This window comes from Bufo gargarizans, chromosome 2 (genome assembly GCF_014858855.1).
Source record: "Bufo gargarizans isolate SCDJY-AF-19 chromosome 2, ASM1485885v1, whole genome shotgun sequence".
Classification (NCBI taxonomy): domain Eukaryota; kingdom Metazoa; phylum Chordata; class Amphibia; order Anura; family Bufonidae; genus Bufo; species Bufo gargarizans.
In genome coordinates this window covers 361842814-361864598 of record NC_058081.1, presented here as the reverse complement: position 1 = coordinate 361864598, position 21785 = coordinate 361842814, and the positions used below count along the sequence as shown (strand labels likewise).

At 44.5% G+C, this 21785-nt stretch overlaps 1 protein-coding gene across 1 annotated transcript in view; it reads right to left on the bottom strand.

The window, feature by feature from the left end:
* Nucleotides 1-6163: 6163 nt before the first annotated feature.
* The window catches only part of BNIP1 (BCL2 interacting protein 1), a 32124-nt gene continuing 16502 nt past the window's right edge, over nucleotides 6164-21785 (bottom strand). Inside the window, exons 5-6 of the mRNA XM_044277512.1 lie at nucleotides 18016-18134; nucleotides 6164-7098 (exon numbers count right to left, since the gene is read on the bottom strand). Of these exons, the coding sequence (XP_044133447.1) occupies nucleotides 6905-7098; nucleotides 18016-18134 (313 nt within the window). The 3' untranslated portion in view covers nucleotides 6164-6904. The remainder of the gene's footprint in view (nucleotides 7099-18015; nucleotides 18135-21785) is intronic.

Sequence of the window (21785 nt, the reverse complement as noted above, 5' to 3'; positions counted from 1 at the left end):
GTGCTCCTTGTATATCTCCTTCAGTCACTCTTTCATACTCCTTATCTGATAAGAAGCCGAAACATCAAAGGTTGTCAGTAAGAAGTCCAAAATAGTCCTAAAAATATATTAGCAACGAGAATACAATTATTATTCTGATGGAACCGTGCTACCACAGTATTAAAAGCATGGTCTATTTTGTTATTTTGGGGCTTTTCTTTTTACATGTTGACTATGGAGTTGAATTTTCTTTGATTAGGGGATTGTCCCTAGAAATGTATGTTTAGGAAAATGCCATGTCAACATGGACTGAATGTGAAATGGGGATTTGATTAGGATATTACGCAATAAAGATATAACTCAAAATTAATTCACAATATGCAAGTGTATGGATCAATAATCTCACCAAAGAAGGACGTTTGTAAGGCTTCCGTAACAAGATTGCTGCCTGACTTGTATCACAAGTGTATGGTCAGCTTTAGATCCTGCTGTGATGTTTAGTACATTGGTATTGAGAAACAGATAGAACATTTAAGAACATTTCTCAGAAGAATCAACCTTACTAAAACAATGCAAAGTACCTGGTAGGGCTCATCCCACTGATTAAAAACATGCCTTTATTGTGAAAGTTTATTGCATCGATGCCTAGAAAACTGTCCACTTTCAATTCTTATGCAAATGAGAACTTCAGTGCACCTAGGGTCGGGTCTCAATGTACCTTAGGTCTTCTGCTTTCCAGCACTGGCCACTCTCCCCTCACCTTGACAGGGGGCCAGGCATCATCAGCATCCTCTCGCCTGCCCCTGTAATCACGTACCTGCAACGAACATTCAACAGTGCATATGTAGTTTATATGTTTTAGCATGCCCCACTGCATGGATGATTACTGCGCATGCACTGACAGTTCAATGAACACTGCAGACATAGGATTGCAAGGCCAGGTGAAACGATGCTGATGACGCCTAGCCCTGTCAGTCAAGGGGAGGGAAAAGTGGTTAGGGCCTAAGGACAACATTTGCATCCATTTTGTATAATCCCTATCTGGAACCTCAAGTTGTCACTATGATGTGGTCAAAAACAACCTGACGTGTAGGTCAATACAGTTTTCCAAAGCCACTAGCTGCTAACAGTGCCGAAACTATAGTCGAACAGTAAATGCAGAGTGTATTGTTTTCACTCTGCTGCTAGGAAGGCAGCCACCTAACTCCACTTGGCTGCTTTCACAGGCCACATGCTCAGCCTGTTATATTGGATGGATGATCCCGCATTCTCCAAAAAGAAAAAGATGAGCTGAGCTGCAGTATGATACCGATTTCTTACCATCTGTGATCAGGCGATCAGTAGCAGTAACACCAGATACTAGTTATCAGCCTTTAAAGGGAAGGCAACTTAATACAATTCTGGAGCACTAGACCTAGCCACAGGACCAGGGGCGTAAGTTCCATAGCGGCAGGCCATGCGACTGCTATGGGGCACAGGGCAAGAGGGGGCCCAGTCTTAGTTGTGATGCTCTCCTCTTCTACTGGAGGTGAAAACCTGGGCAGAAATCTACCCTCTAAAAAGGAACAAATTTTAGCAAATGAGGCAGTGGAAAAAATGGCCCAAGGGTCACTGAAAGGGGTTTAGGCGGAAACCCTTCTGTCCTGTGTGAGGGGCCTGGTTTGATCATTGCTATGGGGCCCTTACTTCTCTATGTACACCACTGCGCAGGACCACCACTTCTTGCAAACTCTGTTGTGTTTGATTTTAAATCATTCATCTTTTTAGGGTGGTTTCACACACAGCATTTCTTGGAAACGGCATGTTTTAATGCAGTTTTTTTAGCCAAAGCCAGAGGTGGATCCTGCGGGAAGGTTAAGACCCATCCTTTGCATTTCTCATTTACTTTGTAGCCACTTCATGGTTTGGGAAAAAAATAATAAAAAATAATAATAAAAACTGCAGTGTTTTTATCTATATCATAAGAGCATCCAAGTTTCACATGGATGTAAATACAGATACATTTTAACATCTATATTATGACCAGAACAGGTCTACTGAACTGAACTCCAATCATTATCAGGTTCTATGGTGATCTTAGTTCCTTTTAGTAGACCTTCTGGGCTTGTGACCATAATACAGGCATTCATACAAGGTAACAAAACAGAATACATCCATAATCAATATGATTTATTAGATACTATAACCGGTATGACAAAAGTTAGGCAATAGGCACTAAACCTTTTCTTGAGAATCAGGAGATCAGTAGTTCCAAGAGGAAGTAATTGGTCCTTTAGGTCACAGGAAATCTGACCTCATGTCCTTCCATTGGATTGACAGTTAAATATTAAATAAGTCAACAAGAACAGCTTTTCTAAATCCGGAATACATAGTAAGTAAAAAGGGAGTTGAAAAGAAGACAAATTCTCTCTGCCACATGAATACATGATTTATACCACGTCTCTTCTCTTGCAACATGCCTGCTATTTTTAATCAGATGTCCGGCTAACATCGGGCTCACTCATAAGGAAGACTTTTCCTTAAAATCCAACAGTCGCTTCTTTGGACTCCATCTCTAATCTTAAAACTGCTGCTTGGAAATTTTAAAAATTAACCTTTATAACCCTGTAAATGCACAAACTCCAGAATATTGGCTCTTTTATATAACAGTATTTTATATAGTCACATTCCATTTTCACTTCATCCATAAACTGAAATTTATTCCTGTTTTTGGCAAAAATATTTTTAAAAGAATGGAACACAGTCATGTAAAGTAGACTTAAGGGGGTTGTCCACGTTCTACTTTTTTTTTTGTTAAATCCCACCACACCAGAACTGTAAAGGGAAGTAAGTATATTTACCCACTTCCCACCGCTTGGTTCTGGCTCCATGGGTCCCAGGCTTCATCCCTGTACTCTCAGCCCCTGCATGTAAACTCCTTGCAGCATATGCTGTGAAGATACGAGATGTGCAGCACCTGAAACTACGGATACTGGAAGCCTGTGCTAGCATTTCTCCTGCAGTGTTGCTATCAGTGTGTGAAGAGTGGGAAAAGAGGGTTGCATTGACAATCCAACACAATGAAAGAATAAAGTTACGTTAAAACCAAGCACACCATTGTTTTTCTTGTGAAATTCCCAATAAGTTTGATGTGTCACATGACCCTCTTTCTATTGAAAAAACAAAAGTTGGATTCAAAATGGCTGACTTCAAAATGGCCACCATGGTCACCACCCATCTTGAAAAGTTTCCCCCCTCACATATACTAATGTGCCACAAACAGGAAGTTAATATCACCAACCATTCCCATTTTATTAAGGTGTATCCATATAAATGGCCCACCCTGTAGATGAGAAGCCATTCAGCAAGAATAGGGCTTCACCCCTAAAGGGAGTATACTACACATACAATTTTGACCTGTTTTTATTAAAGGGGTTCTTCAGATTCATAATTAATTTTATTTTCATCTGTTCAAAGTACCCCAAAGGACTGCATATTTTTGGCCCGTATACCTGTTTTTCATGGCAGAACTTTCCTTCCTCTTTTCTTAGCATCACTGCATCCTGGCAGGATGTTTACATGCAGAACCTACTTTTTTCCTCAGCTTCCTGACAATTTTTTTTTTACCAAACCCGGCATTTTTTGCTCTATAACATTTCACAGGGTTTGCTCTGCCTAAGGACTCATGCACACAACTGTAGCCTGGTATACGGTCGCAAATTGTGGATACACAAAACATGGATACCGCCCATGTGTGTTCAGCATTTTGTGGAACGGAACCTCCTGCCCTCTGTAGAATAGTCCTATCCTTGTACGTAAAACGGACAAGAAAAAGACATGTTCTATTTTTTTTGCGGGTGCTATGGAACAGACATACAGATGTGGACAGCATCCCATATTGAAGTGAATGAAGTGCAGTGAATGTGTCTACATCCAATCTGCAAAAATGCAGATTGGATGTGGACAAAAAATATACGTTTGTGTGCATGAGCCCTAACTCACATGAGACGTGAAGGGGCATGATTACTGCACAGAGAAGAGCGTGGCAAGCGGAGGAGGCCCTGTGAAACATTACAGAGCAATGCATGCTGGGTTTGGTTAGAAAACTTAGCAGGAAGCTTAGAAAAACAGGAAGCCTTGTAAACATCTTACCAAGATGCAGTGGAAGTGCTGCTATGAAAAAAAAAAGGTATATAGGGGGAAAATATGTAGGGTTTGGGGTCCTTTGGGTAGATAAAAATACATTTCATTCTAACACAGGGCTGGCCAACCTGCGGCTCTCCAGCTGTTGTAAAACTACAATGTAGTTTTGCAACAGCTGGAGAGCCGCAGGTTGGCCAGCCCTGTTCTAACACATAGGGGGAGATCAAAATTAGTGTAAAGAAAAACTGGCTTAGTTGCCCATAGCAACCAGATTCAACCTAACATTTTCCAAAAGGGCTCTGAAAAATGAAAGGTGGAATCCGATTGGTTGCTATGGGCAACTAAGCCAGTTTTCCTTTACACCAGTTTTGATAAATCTCCCCCATAATGGTTAAATAAAGTCTGTACCATTGTTAAAATAATTGTGTGTAATACAACTGTTTCCCCGGAAAATATGATGATAATGGGAATAAGATTTAAGCGAATTCATACTACTACTAGAAAAATGACAATATTTCTTGTGTATTAGCTATTATGTCAGTATTGTGGTCTTTCAGCTATCTTGTGTCAGTGTTTTTCACCCATATGTTCCCCAGCATTGTCCCAACTGATCTGTAATACATGTCATATGGTTGTTAAAAAAGAAAGATCTATCATACAATTTAGCATACTATACATCACCCTGTGTCAATGCGTGTAAGTACAAATGGCTGATCCTGAAGTATAGGTCTATGGTACATGAGAGGCATCATTTTGGTTACTTATGAAGTTCTTACATGGTAAAGAAGGATTCCCTAAAGCTGGTCAAACACTTGTTCATTTGACAGATACCACTCCCCACCCCCTTAAACATACAGTGCTCCCCATAATTATTCATACCCCAGGCAAATTTTGACTTAAAGTTATTTATTTAACCAGCAAGTAATTTTTTGACCGGAAATGACACAGGTGTCTCCCAAAAAATAATAAGACGACGTACAAGAGGCATTATTGTGGAAAAAACATTTCTCAGCTTTTATTTACATTTGAGCAAAAAGTGTCCAGTCCAAAATTATTCATACCCTTCTTAATAATCAATAGAAAAGCCTTTATTGGCTATTACAGCTTCCTATAATTGCAGACCAGCTTTTTGCATGTCTCCACAGGTATTTTTGCCCATTCATCTTTAGCAATGAGCTCCAAATCTTTCAGGTTGGAGGGTCTTCTTACCATCACCCTGATCTTTAGCTCCCTCCACAGATTCTCAATTGGATTCAAGTCTGGACTCTGGCTGGGCCACTTCAAAACGTTAATGTTGTTGTCTGCTAACCAATTCTTCACAGCTTTTGCTGTGTGTTTTGGGTCATTGTCATGCTGAAATGTCCACTGGTGCCCAAGGCCAAGTTTCTCTGCAGAGTGCCTGATGTAGTTGAGAATCCTCATGTATTGCTCTTTTTTCATGGTGCCATTTACTGTGATTAGGTTCCCTGGTCCATTGGCTGAAAAAAAAAAAAAAAAAAAAAAAAAAAGTATTAGGTTTCCACCACCATGTTTGACAGTGGGGATGGTGTTCTTTTGGTTGAAGGCTTCTCCTTTTTTATGCCAAATGAAGGAAACATCATTGTGACCAAACAATTCAATTTTTATGTGTCATCTGACCATAACACAGAAGACCAGAAGTCTTCTTTGTCCAGATGAGCTTTTGCAAAGGCCAAGCGAGCTTTTGTGTGCCTTATCTCGAGAAGTTGCGTCCACCTTGGTCTGCATCCGTGGAACCCAGCAGTGTGCAGTGTCCGTTAGATTGTCTGCCTTGAGACATTGCCACCAGCAGAGCCCAGATTCACCAGGATGGCCTTGGTGGTGATCCTTGGATTCTTTTTCACCTCTCCAACTATCCTCCTGGCCAGCACAGGTGTCACTTTTGGCTTCCAACCACATCCTCTGAGATTTTCCACAGTGCGTATTTTTTGCTCAAATGTAAATAAAAGCCGAGAAATGCATTTTTTTTTTTCACAATAATGCCTCTTTTATATACATCGTTATATCTTTTGGGAGACACCCATGTCATTTCCTGTCAAAAAATTACTTGCTGGTTGAATAAAAGTAACTTTAAGTCAAAATTTGCCAGGGGTATGAATAATTATGGGCAGCACTGTATACCTGCTCATCTCAGCCGAGCATGCATGCTTTTTCGGTAGAACAAATGGTTTGGGCAGTTGAAATCTAACATCCCCAGACATCTGCTGTCAGAGGAGAGTCAAGAGGCCCCCATACACATTAGACGGTTGGCCAGGCTTTTTGAAATTGGTGAGATCAGCTACGTGTGGAAGTAGCCTGCCACAGTAGAAATCATCCACTCATTCTATAAACAAAAGCCTCATCAACCAATGAAGGAGGTGACCAAGAGGATCCCTGATTTCTCCATCAGATTCAGGAGCTTGCAGAAAGTCATACACGCCAGGAAACGCTTCTCTTTCTAGGTTTAGTATCCCTTTAAGACATGCATAAAAGTAACCAAAGAGATTTGTAAACATGGAGGGACAGCAGACAAAAGTGTTATCACCTAAGCATACATTTGCTTTCTGTATGGCAGACTGTATTTTAGTTAATGTCTACATGGAAAATTATATTGAGATTATGGCTCCAGATTTCTTTGCTGCCACTTGATTTCTGATTAAGACATGAATGAACTGTAGTGGAGATGACACACTCTGAATGTACTGCCTCAAGGCCTCTTCTGATCATCACATGAACAACCTCACTTGTTTATGCCAGCAGCCATCCTTAAATAAGGTCCTGGAAATAAGTGAGCACACAGTTGCTGCTAGAATGGAAACAGTCTTTTCTTTATGATATAAAGTACGGTTGCTAAGAACAAGGCAAGTGCTAGGAAAATGAGTAGCTTGTCCGTCAGTTCTCTACGATTATACTTGGTAATAAGTTTTCGCCCGAGCTGAATGGTTCCAGACATGGATTTGAACTCTTCATTGGCTTCTTGGATGGTTCTGGATGAGGTGGCTGAAAAGAAATAATAGTATATATAATATATATGAATGATCATTCACAGGACTAAACAAGCGCGCCCGGTATGGGGTCAAATTGTATAAGCTCTGTGAAAGGGCCACAGGCTATACCCACAAATTTCGGATCTATGAGGGTAAAGATCAGACCCTGGAGCCGGTCGGTTGCCCTGACTACCTGGGGAGCAGTGGGAAGACAGTCTGGGACTTGGTGTCACCCTTATTTGGCAAGGGGTACCATCTTTATGTGACAATTTCTACACAAGTGTGCCCCTCTTCAGGCATTTGTTCCTAGAACAGATTGGCTGCTGTGGCACCGCGCGACCTAGTTGCAGGGGCTTCCCCCAACGGCTCGTTACCACCCATCTTGCAAGGGGGGAGAGGGCTGCCTTGTGTAATGAAGAACTGCTCACGGTGAAATGGAGAGACAAGCGTGACGTTTACATGCTCTCCTCCATTCATGCAGACACGACAATACAAATAGAACGGGCAACCAGTGTCATTGAAAAGCTCCTCTCAGTCCACGACTATAATTTGCTCATGGGAGAGGTGGACTTCAATGACCAGATGTTGGCTCCTTATTTAGTTTCCCGACTCACCAGACGCTGGTATAAGAAGGTGTCTGTATATTTGATTCAATTGGCTATGTACAATAGTTTTGTTCTCTACAGTAAGGCTGGGAGAACAGGATCCTTCCTCAAATTTTTAGGAAGAGATCATCGAGAACCTCCTGTATCCAGGAGGTTCCGTGGCCCCATCCACCAGTGTAGTGAGCCGTCTACATGAGCGACATTTCTCCAATGTCGTTGCTGGTACCTCAACCTAACAGTCACCTGTGTGCGCGCGTTCACAGGAAATCTCGCGTCTCGCGAGATGACGCACGACTCTGCCTGGGACAGCCGCCTCCGGAACGCGATCCGGCGGTTAATATCTCCTTGGTGGCCCTATTTCAACTTTTCACTGTGTATTCAATTACCCCTTAATTCCACAGTTTTGTTCCCTGTAATGCCTACTTTTACCTCTGCTTAAAATAAGGTTGCTAGGCAAGGTCTGTCTATGTGCTGAAGGACGGAGGACACAGAAGCACGCAGCCTGCAAGGTCAGATTACTGGCATCTAGAGACTGTAAGTAAATAATTAAAGCCAGGTCCTCCCCAGCAGCTGATAACAGTGCCTGGGCTGTGTGCACTTCTCCCTGCGCTTGGCAGACGCACCCTCACTCAGCAGAGCTGGACAATGCAGAGCCGAAGCAGCGCAGAGCAGGGAAGGGAAGGGAGATCTGCCGTCTGCTCAGCGTATAAATGAAAGCAACATGTAGTAAGAGGACCCCTTTGTGCTGCAGGAGATTAACCCTTTGGGGGGGAGGGCTCTGGTTACTGACACTTTTGGGGGGCTATTGTTACTGGCTAGTGAGGGCAGGCGGGATTAGCCTCAGGGTTAGGGCAGTGGCGGCCATCTTAACTGATTAGTGAAATTGCAGTTTTATGCAGACTGGTTGCTAGGGGCTGAATCTTATTAAATATGGGGTAAGTCAGTCTAATAGTAACTGATTCTGGAATATCATGTTATTAGTAACTACATATATGAAAATTGAAATTAGGGTCTAAGTGTGACAGTTATCCTTTAAAATGCTTTGACTTATCCAGGCCATTCTGAGTTTAAAAAAAATATACCAAATTTGCAAATGTCCAAGTTTCAATTTCTCTACTTCTATAATACATAGTAATACCTACAAAAATAGTTATTACTTTACATTTCCCATATGTCTACTTCATGTTTGGATCAATTTGGGAATTATATTTTATTTTTGGGGGATGTTACAAGGCTTAAAAGTTTTTTCCAATAACAAAGCAAGGGTTAACAGCCAAACAAAATGCTATATTTATTGCCTCGATTCTGTAGTTTGCAGAAACACCCCATATGTGGCCATAAACTACTGTACGGGCACACGGCAGGGCGTAGAGGGAAAGGTGTGCCGTATGGTTTTTGGAAAGCAGATTTTGCTGGACTGGTTTATTTACACCATGTCCCATTTGAAGCCCCCCCGATGCACCCCTAGAGTAGAAACTCCAAAAAAGTGGCCCCATTTTAGAAACTACAGGATAGGGGGGCAGTATTGTTGGTACTAGGTTAGGGTACATATGATTTTTGGTTGCTCTATATTACACTTTTTGTGAGGCAAGGTAACAAGAAATGGCAATTTTCTTTTGTTATTTACAACATTCATCTGAAGGCTTAGATCATATGGTATTTTTATAGAGCAGGTTGTCACGGACGCGGCAATACCTAATATGTATACAATTTTTTTTATTTATGTAAGTTTTACACAATGATTTCATTTTTTAAACAAAAAAAATTATGGTTTTAGTGTCTCCATAGTCTAAGAGCCATAGTTTTTTCAGTTTTTGGGCGATTATCTTGGGTAGGGTATGATTTTTGCGGGATGAAATGACGGTTTAATTGGTACTATTTTGGCGTACATGCAACTTTTTTGATCACTTTTATTACCTTTTTTGGGAAGTAAGGTGGGCAAAATGTATATTTCCTCATAGTTTTTATTTTTTTATTTTTATGGCGTTCACCGTGCGGGGAAAGTAACATGACTGTTTTATAGATCAGGTCGTTACGGACGCGGCAATACCTAATATGTGTAGTGTATTTATTTATTTAATTCAGTGATAAATGTGTTTGTTTGTTTTTATCTTTACTTTTTTCACTTTTTTTTACATTTTTATATATTTTTTTTGACCCAGACCCACTTGGTTCTTCAAGATCCAGTGGGTCTGATGTCTGTATAATACAGTACACTATATAGTGTATTGTACTTACACTTTGTCTGAACAGATCTATGCCTTTAGCACAGATCTGTTCAGCACCATGGACAGCAGGATGCCTGAGAAGGCGTCCTGTTGCCATGGGAACCTTCCCCGTCTGCCACAACTGAGCAGACGGGGAAGAGTAAGGAGGGGAGCTGTCTGGGGGCTCCCTCCCTCTGTCACCACATCCTGTCTGGGGGCTGCAAAGGCACAGCAGCCCCCCGATGGGAGAGGCAGGGAGCTCCCTGACGCTTAACCCTATCCATACAGCGGTCCATAAAGGGTTAAACGGCTGACATCGCAGCACAGATGTCAGCCGTTTATACCAGAGTGTCAGCAATGTGCTGACACTCTAGTATAACCACTGGACACTCCCCCCCTGCACCACCTGCCAGCATAAAATCATTCAGGGGTGCAGGGGAAGGGGGGGGGGGGGAATGGTGAAAATCTATATTTTGGGCATTTTAAAGTTTCTGGGATCAGAAACTGCAGAAAGCGCTGCAAACCGCAGATTGCCGATACGGGGGGGGGGGGGGGGGCGTTGTGACAGGATGCCCGCTGAATGATTTTAGCGGGCATCCTGTTCCAATTAACCCCCGCATTTCCACAATCCCGTTTTAAACTCATGACGTACCGGTACGTCAGGAGTCCTTAAGGACTCGGGAAACATGCCGTACCGGTATGTCATGCATCCCTAAGAGGTTAAGATCCCAAGGATTCAATGGAGGACGGAAAGGGGGCGCAGCATGCACCACCCCCTGCAGAAAAGTCTGAGCCGAAAGCGAAGCCAAATTTTGCTGAAAAAGAATGGAGAGAGCAGACACTTGCCCTTTGAGGGAGCTGAGAGCCAGCCCCAAGTCCATGCTCGACTGCAGGAAAGCCAAGAGTCGCGGCAAAGAGAACCGAATGGGAGACAGCTGACGCCGCTCGCACCAACTAAAGTAGGACTTCCAGGTCCGGTGGTAGATCAGAGAAGACACAAATCATGGTTTGGACCACGGCCTCCGAGAACCCCCGAGCCTTTAGTACGGTGGCTTCAACAGCCATGCTGTTAAATGCAGCAACCCTAAATTTGGGTAGCAGATCGTCCCCTGCGACAGGAAGTCCTCCCGAAGAGGAAGACGCCAGGGTTCGTTGGCGAGGAGGGTGACCAGAGACGCATACCACACATAGCAAGGCCAATCGGGGGCCACGAGAATGACAGGCAATCGTTTGGGCCTTGGCAGGGACGTGGGGTCCCTGGACCGCGCGACAAAGTCCTCGACCTTGTTGTTGAAGCAGCAGGCCATGAGATCCACGTCTGACCGACCAGACTGCTTGCAGATGGCTCGAAAGACCAACAGGTGAAGAGCCCACTCTGCGGGATCGAGACGCTCTCGGCTGAGGAAGTCGGCAATCCAATTGTCGATGCTGGGGTTGTGAACTGCTGACAGCGCCGGAACATGGTTCTCCACCCAACTGAGGATCAGAGCCGTCTCCGCCATGGCTGCCAGGCTCCAGGTGCTGCCCTGGTGATTGGGGTACGCCACCGCCGTGGAATTGTCGTACTGAACCCGAACCAAAACTTCCAGCTGTACAGAATGGCTCGCTGAAGAGTCCTGGTATGGAACTGAGCATAGGGCACTACTTCAAAAGGCACAGACCATGTGACCCAGAGCCCACATGCAGCGACGAATGGGAATAGAACCTGGCTGCAACAAGGAGAGAACCTGAAGACGGAGAGTGGATCGCTTCTCCAGAGGAAAGAATACCATGGCCTGAAATGTGTCGAGCACCATGACCCGATAAGTCAGCCGCTGCGATGGATAAAGACAGGACTTCTGTCTGTTCAGGATCCATCCGAAGCGATCCAGGGTGTCCAAGATTATGCTGTCACCCGGAACGACGGACCCTTTACCAGGATGTCGTCTAAGTATCTATGTCGATCCCCCTGGTATGGAGCAGGGCCATGACTGCGGACAAAATCTTCATAAAGACCCTGGGAGCCATGGCCAGGACGAACGGGAGGGCTACAAACTGGAAGTGAAATGGACCCACTGTAAACCGGAGAAATCTCTGATGTCTGAAGTAGATGTGCACGTGAAGATAAGTATCCTTGATGTCTATAGAGGATAGGTACTCCCCAGTTTCATGGACGCAATGACCGATCTCAGGGACTCCATCCAGAAACTGCGGATGCGAAGGAAGCAGTTGAGTGCCTTGAGGTCAGAACGGGACGGACTGTCCCCTCTTTTTTGGGAATCACAAAAAGATTGGAGTAAAACCCTCGAAAACGGTCTTGTGCAGGAACCGGAACATTCACTCCCTGCCTCAAGAGTGTGCGAATCGCCTGAAAAGAAGCTATCTGCGGCAGATGGAGAGAGGTCGGAGGCGATGACTGAAAAAATTGGGACGGAGGGGAGGACTTGAATTCCAGCTTGTAGCCCTCTGCAATGACCTCTCTCACCCACGCATCCGACATGAGCCAGCCAGACATGCCGAAACAAATGAAGCCGGCCGTCATGCAGCGGAGGTCTTGGGGTTAAAGGACTTGGAGCCCTGTTGACGGGGACGCCAGGAACGGCGAGGCTTGAAGGAAGGCTTGCGCTTCTGATCGAAGCAGACTTGTCGGTCAACCTCTTAGGACTGGAAAAACACCAAAAAGGGGAGAAAAAAAGGCTTCCGCTTTTTTGACTTATTAAACCACCCCCTGCTCTATGGTAAATGAGTGCTCTTAGCACCTGTAGCGTCCAAAATGATTTCATCCAGGTGCATACCAAACAGTCTGCTGCCGGTAAAGGGGAGGGCCGTCAGGGTCCGCTTTAAAGCATTATCTGCCGCCAAGCAGGAGAGCCATAGGGTATGGCAAATAGCCACCAACAGGGCTGACGAGCGAGCCATAAGCCTGGCCGTGTCCAAAGATGCTTCACAGAGGGGATATGACTGAGCAGATATTTTGTGCAACACGACGCACAAGCGTAATGGCGCACATCTTTGAACACCTGCTTCGGGGCCTGGGCTCGGACATAATGACAACCCTCCCATGACAGGAAGGAGGATGAGGGGGGAAGGTTAGACCCTGTAAGAAGGGAAAAACAGCACTTACCCAGCCTGTGTCCATCCAGGCAGCATGACCAGATGAGCCATGTCAGCGTCCCGCCACAGGTGCCTTTAAAAACCGGATGTGGGCTGAGCCAGCACTCCTCATCCAGCCTCAGCTCAGCTGCCGGCGTGGGAGCGGGGAGAACTCATGCCCCGCCCCCAAAACGATTCCGGCCCTACCAACCTCCGTCACCGCCCCCTTCCTCCCCAGAACACCACACCGCATCCCTGGCCGAACCAATACGCTGGCCGGGGAAAAAGAAGCTGCGCTGGGACCCTGCAGGAGTAGGTTGCAAAAGAAGCCGGGGTCTCAATTTGCAGTGGGCCCAGCGGCGCCCAGGACCAGAGCCAATGCGCCGATCATTAAAGAAACTGTAAAACAGACGGCCCGCACCAAGTGGGGACTTGCAGTGGTAGATCCAAACTCTGGCGGGATACAGAGGCTTTTTAGGAACCTCTGGTCCTCCTTTGCTTCTGGAGAACGGGAAGGAGGAGCGGGCTTGGGGAACCCCCTGGTCTCCCATGTGGGAGTGCAGGAAGCTCTAAGGACTGCCTGAAACTCCTGCTAGAAAAAAAAACAAAAAAAACAAAAAACAGCAGACCTGCAACGCAAGGAGGTCTGCCTCCCATAGACACTTAGCTGATTTAGCTTAGTCCCTGTAGGAAGGGTATAGCTGAAGGGGAGGAGCTTCCACTTTTTGTGCTTAGTGTCTGCCTCCTAGCAGCAACAGTTATATCCATGGTCAAGCCTGTTTCCCCCAATGATACGGATGAGAAAGTGACTGTTTTGTACAATGGTCCAGCCATCTTAACTAAATAGGGGAGCAGATATAAAGCTGCAGGAGCCATCACCAGCCAATATCTGTGGTGCATGGAGTGTGTTGGATACTGATGAATGATGGATCAGGCTCTGGAGAATGAGGCTAAAGAAAGATCTGTTTTGAGGGAGCCATGGTGGTTAGGATCTAACCTGACTGTGTGGGGTAGTGCATTCAAAATTACTGGTGTAGCTGAAGAGAAGTCTCGGAGACAGGAGTGAGAGGTTTGATTATGGAAGAAGTTAGTCGTAAATCAATGGCAGAGTGTACAGCATGGATAGGGTGGTGGACAGAGGTAAGAGATGAAATATAGGTGATGCAGCATTATGGAGAGCTTTGTGCATGAGAATGAGAAGTTTAATTTAAAATCTATACTGTATGAGCAACTAGTGAAGTGACAGACAGATGAAAATGGCTGCTGCATTCAGGATAGACTGGACAGGAGAGAAATTAGAGAGGGGAAAAGAATGAATCAGAGTAATCATATTTAGAGATATTTTGAAGTCCAGGCAACATGAGCGGGCACGTAATTGAACAGACAGGGTGAGGGACCCTAGGAGTTATGGTAATGCACAATGAGATGAAGATCAGGGTTAGGTAGGTTAGTAGATGGAGAAAACACAAGCAGTTCAGTTTTAAAACTATTTAGTTTCAGATAAAGAGAGGACATGATGTCAAAGACAGACTGCAATTTCGACCCAGTAACCAGTGCTTGATATACAATATAAGGCTTCAGGTTTCCAGGCAAGCCCAAGTGCCAACGAGTTAAAACTTTATTTCCTATATTTCAGAAGAATTTAACCGCACTGTTGGATTGGTCCATCTAATCAAGATGTGCTTGTCAATCTAAGGCCATGTTAACATGTCGTGGCTTCTGTCAGGATTCATATGTACAGTCGTGACCCAAAAAGTTTTGAGAATGACACAAATATTAGTTTTCACAAAGTTTGCTCCTAAACTGCTTTTAGATCTTTGTTTCAGTTGTTTCTGTGATGTAGTGAAATATAATTACACGCACTTCATACGTTTCAAAGGCTTTTATCGACAATTACATTTATGCAAAGAGTCAGTATTTGCAGTGTTGGCCCTTCTTTTTCAGGACCTCTGCAATTGGACTGGGCATGCTCTCAATCAACTTCTGGGCCAATTCCTGACTGATAGCAACCTATTCTTTCATAATCACTTCTTGGAGTTTGTCAGAATTAGTGGGTTTTTGTTGGTCCACCCGCCTTTTGAGGATTGACCACAAGTTCTCAATGGGAATAGGATCTGGGGAGTTTCCAGGCCATGGACCCAAAATGTCAACGTTTTGGTCCCCGAGCCACTTGGTTATCACTTTTGCCTCATGGCACGGTGCTCCATCGTGCTGGAAAATGCATTGTTCTTCACCAAACTGTTGTTGGATTGTTGGAAGAAGTTGCTGTTGGAGGGTGTTTTGGTACCATTCTTTATTCATGGCTGTGTTCTTGGGCAAAATTGTGAGTGAGCCCACTCCCTTGGATGAGAAGCAACCCCACACATGAATGGTCTCAGGATGCTTTACTGTTGGCATGACACATGACTGATGGTAGAGCTCACCTTTTCTTCTCCGGACAAGACTTTTTCCTGATGCCCCAAACAATTGGAAAGAGGCTTCATCGGAGAATATGACTTTGCCCCACTCCTCAGCAGTCCATTCACCATATTTTCTGCAGAAGATCAATCTGTCCCTGATGTTTTTTTTTTGAGAGAAGTGGCTTCTTTGCTGCCCTTCTTTACACCAGGCCATCTTCCAAAAGTCTTCGCCTCACTGTGTGTGCAGATGCGCTCACACCTGCCTGCTGCCATTCCTGAGCAAGCTCTGCACTGGTGGCACTCCGATCCCGCAGCTGAATCCTCTTTAGGAGACGATCCTGGCACTTGCTTGACTTTTTTGGATGCCCTGAAGCCTTCTTAACAAGAATTGAACCTTTTTTCCTTGAAGTTCTTGATGATCCTATAAATTGTTGATTGAGGTGCAATCTTAGTAGCCACAATATCCTTGCCTGTGAAGCCATTTTTATGCAACGCAATGATGGCTGCATGCGTTTCTTTGCAGGTCACCATGGTTAACAATGGAAGAACAATGATTTTAAGCATCACCCTCCTTTTAACAGGTCAAGTCTGCCATTTTAACCCAATCAGCCTTACATAATGATCTCCAGCCTTGTGCTCGTCAACATTCTCACCTGAGTTAACAAGACGATTACTGAAATGATCTCAGCAGGTCCTTTAATGACAGCAATGAAATGCAAAAGAAAGTTTTTTTGGGGATTAAGTTACTTTTCATGGCAAAGAAGGACTATGCAATTCATCTGATTACTCCTCATAACATTCTGGAGTATATGCAAATTGATATTATAAAAACTTAAGCAGCAACTTTTCCAATATTTATGCAATTCTCAAAACTTTTGCCCACGACTGTAGATTCTGTGCCTCAATCCAGACAGGATTTTCAGCAATACATGCAAAAACTGAAGGGGATCATTTAAAAAAACTTCAAACACGGTCTGCTGAAACAAAGAGACATAAGCACTCTAGGGTTGTTTCGATACCAAAATTTTGATTCGGTTTCGATACCATAAAAAGTATTGTGATACTATGCAAAAAAAACGCCAAAAAAGCCGTGTGCATTCCACATTTTATGGAACGTCCGGCCCATAATCAAACAGTCCTATGCTATTTTTTGGGGGGACAAGGCGACAAAAAATTATAATGTAAAGACCCCAAAAAATAATTATGTAAAAAAATGGCGAATCACGCGTTTTTTTTTTCTTTTACAGCGTTCACCACATAGGAGAATTTTTTAATATTTTAATAGTTTGGACTTTTAGGATGTGGCGATATGTAATATGTTTATTTATTTATTGATTATATATTTTATATGTAAAATTGGGAAAGGTGATTTATACTTAACATTTTGATGTGTTTTTTTTACTTTTTATTTAATAACCATTTCCCCCTTAGGGGCTAGAACCTGGGATCTTTTAATCCCTTGTCCTATTCACCCTAATAGAGATCTATTAGGGTGAATAGGATCTTACACTCTCCCTGCTGCCCTGCGCACATGGCAGCAAGGAGCTGACCATGGCAGCCAGGGCTTCAGTAGCGTCCTGGCTGCCATGGTAACCGATCGGAGCCCCAGGATTACACTGCTGGGGCTCCGATCACAACTGCCACTGCCGCCAATGAGAGGTGAGGGGACCCTGTGGCCACTGCCACCAATGATTTTAATACTGGGGTAATGGGGGGAAGGGGCGCACTGCGCCACCAATGATTTTAATGCTGAGGAAGGGGGAGGGCGCACTGCGCCACCAATGATAATTGAAGTTTAATAAAAATACAGCCGGCGGCAGAAACACATTGCTGGCACCCGACCTCTGACAGGGAGCTGCGATCAGCGGCAGTTAACCCTTCAGGTGCGGCACCTGAGGGGTTAATTGCCGCGGATCGCAGCGCCCTGTCAGAGGTCGGGTGCCAGCAATGTGTTTCTGCCGCCGGCTGTATTTGTATTAAACTTCAATTATCATTGGTGGCGCAGTGCGCCCGCCCCCCCTCCACTTGGTTCCCATTGGTGGCAGCAGCACGGGGGAGGGAGACTGCAGTAGCACAGCCTAGTATCGATAAAAGGCAAAACCCGGTAAATGTAATACCGGAAACAACCCTAAAGCACTCATCTCAGCACTTTGGCTTTGCTTGGCCTTTGTTGGAGAGATGGGGTTGGCGGTGCATGGAGCCATAGACTACCTATGAGCTTGTACGCTACACTGCTCCGATGAGAGATGATCAAAGCTGAAGGGGCACATCTCCATGCCATAAAATGTACACTATAAAGCCATATAACTACTAATGTTTGTTCATGGATGTAGCATGACTATGTGCTGAATTTGATGTGCTTGTTTACAATGAGTGTAGCTCCCCAATTAGGGGGGTAGTTATCACTCCACGTACAAACTCCTTGAAATGGGCCTAGGGTGAATGCAGACCTTATGTCATTATGGTACTTTTATTTAATTTTTTTAGTAAAATAGGGTGTTGTACTACCGGTATATTTTAAGCCTACTCCAAAAACCCTGCAAAATAGTGCTTTGGCTTATTATCAGGGTAGGGCTTATTTTCGGGGGAAACGCGGTGGTCAGGGACGTTTGTGCTCTTTTTGCTTCGTTCATCTCTATGATCATACCTAGAGTATGCATGGTTACTTCACTCTGCTGCACCTGCTGGGACATCATTCGACTGATGCTCATCAGACTCTCTGTGATGCTACCTGCAGACTGAGCCAGGTTTTCTTTTGTTACTTTTCTGTTGGAGGATAAAAAAAAATAAAAGGTTGAAATAATCCGTTCAGTTTCATTTCTACCACAGAAATAACAACACATATCCGGTATGATTGACTGAAAGGAAAAAAAAAAATCCTTAAAAAGATATTGAAATTGAGAAAGTTCTGTGTAGGGTTATGGCTGTTATCCATAGATATTATGGTAATGAAAGTATGGATTGTTTGTGTGCAGACCTGACATAGTAGTGGTGACTAAGTCATTTACTACAACTAGGTTCAAAATTCTGTCCCAATTCACTTCTTTGTATCTTCAGTAAAAAAACAAAAAACACTGACCCTGATAAAGATAGATCAATCAATGAATCAGTTTAATTTAGACGTAAAAATGACATGGTGTCAAAATGTGTCTCATATGTCCTGGCGGCCAAGCACTGATACTTCCTTGCCGCAAATGACTCTAGTGCAGGTTAGAGCTCAGCTGGAGTACCAACCTTGGTCTTGTGTTAAATCCAAGACTCTCCCCAGGTTAGATCTGAAGTTCCTGATCCTGCCTGTGTGAAGATGCCAAGAGAAGACCAGCGTGGACAGTGCCGACATCGAGCAGTGAGAGGAGGAGAAACCGTGATGCACTTTTTGCCAATAATGGCTGTTTGATGCAAAGTTGTATGAAGGTGCATGTGTGTATAAACTGAGTTCTGTGCTGCCTGCTTTGTACATTTAGGTAGCATAGTAGCTCTTTAGTGTGGGCCTTTTGTATTTTTATCACATTCAGAGGTGAAGGTCAAATATTTCATGGCATATGTTTTAGATCTTGTTGAGGCAGTAGACATATGTGTGGATAGAAAAAAAACTTTGAAAACCTTGAAATCTCTAATGTTTACATTGCTTTTGAATGTAAGCCTCTGCTTGGGTGCGATTTTTAGGTGCAAATGTAAGAGCAAGGGCTCATGCACATGAAGGTGCGCGGTCCGCAATGCACAGGCACCAGCCGTGTGTCGGCCATTTGCGGATGCGGACCCATTCAAGTGAATGGGTCCACAACTGTGATACGAAGCACACACAGCCGGTGCCTGTATACAGCAGACTGGCTGTTCGCGGGCCACAATACGGGCGCAGGCCGCACACGGTCGTGTACATTAGCCCTTAGGCTGAATTCACACTTCAATTTGGTCAGTTATTTCCATAATTTATTGTGAGCTAAAACCACAGAACAGGTACAGATCTTTCCCTTACACCTTACCTCTGAGTAGGCTTCACTACTGGTTCTGGCTCCCAATAACTGATGGAAGTAACTGATCAAATAACAGTGTGAACTGGGCCTTCATTTTTATTTTATTACTCATGTTAGGTAACATGCAGGTGGCCATGGGTGTCAACAGCACATCAAGACCAATTGTCAGGTAGTCTGCTGTCAGGAAATATATATCAGACATATACATTAAGGTGTGTGATATTTTGCCTCTTCAGTTGTGTACAATATGAGATGCCATGCACACAGACACAGGCATAAGCGGCACATCTTGAACCTTTATTTTTAGGAGGTGTTATGCATCTATTCTTCTGCATGGGCCAGGCTTTTAACCAAAAACATGATTTTTCTTTTTCGTTAATTTTCATAATACTGAGATATTCATATTATAAATATTATATTAAAGGGATTCTGTCTCCCGGATTTCACTTACTGAGCTGTTAACATGACCACATCAGTCTTCACGATTTATATTACAATATACTAGTATTACTGCGCTGTGTCTTGCAATTTGTCTGTAAAATCGCTTTTATTGATATGCAAATTACCTAAATAAGGAGCCCAAGGGGCTGTCCCTCTGTCCGGTGGAGCCTAGCCGCACCCCTTCTCCTTGAGCCCAGCACCGCCCCACTGCTAACTTATTCACTCCTCTTCGCCGACCTCATATGCCTCATGCGCCGTAATCTCGTGCATGCGCCTTGGATAGACCTGTCAGCGCCCTCACGGTGTCCTGGCATCAGCCTCACAGAACACATTGTGCATGCGCTGACTGGTCTTTCCACGGCGCATGCACGAGATTACAGCGCACCAGGCATATGAGGTCGGCGATGAGGAGTGAATAAATTAGCAGTGGGGTGGTGCTGGGCTCAAGGAGAAGGGGTGCGGCTGGGCTCCACCGGACAGAGGGACAGCCCCTTGGGCTCCTTATTTAGGTAATTTGCATATCAATAAAAGCGATTTTACAGACAAATTGCAAGACACAGCGCAGTAATACTAGTATATTGTAATATAAATCGTGAAGACTGATGTGGTCATGTTAACAGCTCAGTAAGTGAAATCCTGGTGACAAAATCCCTTTAATTAATGATATTATGGGTACAGTCACACGACTGTGTGTAATCCTTTCCGTTTTGCAATCCGCAAATAACAGAACAGTGTGTCCGCATTTTGCGGATGAATAACTTCCGTTTGTGTTTCGTATGTCTTCCGTTTTTTACGGTCCGCAAAAAACAAAAGGAAAAAAAAACAGAAAAAAATAAATAAATTATTAAAGCCTTAAATAATACGGAAACAGATCCGCAAAAAACGGATGACATACGGAAACCATTCCGTATGTCATCCGCAATTTGTGGATCCATTGACTTGAATGGGGCTGCGGACCGATCTGTGCAGACAATAGTAGTACAAGCTTCATATTTTTGCGGACTAGAAATTTGGAAACACGGATGCGGACAACATACTGAACGTTATCCTTACATTTTATTCACCCATAGGAACGAATGGATCCGCATCTATTCCGCAAAATGCGGAACGGATGCAGACCTGACGAGGATAAAATTATACGGTGGTGTGAATGTACCCTAAAAGGGAGTCTGTCACATCCTGTTCACTAATATAACGAACAGCATTGCCCCTCAGAAGTTTGCAAAAGCATTCATGCCGTGTCCATGACAAGCACTTTTATTCTGCTGACAAACGGCTCCCAAGTACCCAGCTGGGCAGATTTTGCTGTTCCAAGTGGCCAAGCACGCCACTCTGCTCCTACCCTAACCTCCCAAGGGTTCCTCCCCTCTCCCCTGACATCACAATGCAGCATCTTAAAATCTCGCGTACTGCTTGGGAATAAGCCAATCGGATTCTGGCGATCTTCACAAGCGTAGGCCACAGCAGGGAGTGTAACGTGAGAGTTTGAGATTCTTTCACATGATGTCAGAGGAGAGGGAAGGAAGACTTGGGAAGTTAGGGGTGGAACAGGGTGGGGGGCTTGAGAACTTTGAACAGCAAAGCTCGCCAAGCAGGGCACCTGGAATAGCAAAGCCCGTTAAGCTGGGCACCTGGAATAGCAAACCCTGCCCAGCTGGGCACCTGCTACAACAAAGCCCGCCAAGCTGGGCACCTGCTACAACAAAGCCCGCCAAGCTGGGCACCTGCTACAACAAAGCCCGCCCAGCTGGGCACCTGCTATAACAAAGCCCGCCCAGCTGGGCACCTGCTATAACAAAGCCCGCCCAGCTGGGCACCTGCTATAACAAAGCCCGCCCAGCTGGGCACCTGCTATAACAAAGCCCGCCCAGCTGGGCACCTGCTATAACAAAGCCCGCCCAGCTGGGCACCTGCTATAACAAAGCCCGCCCAGCTGGGCACCTGCTATAACAAAGCCCGCCCAGCTGGGCACTTGGAATCCATTTTCCAGCAGAATAAAATT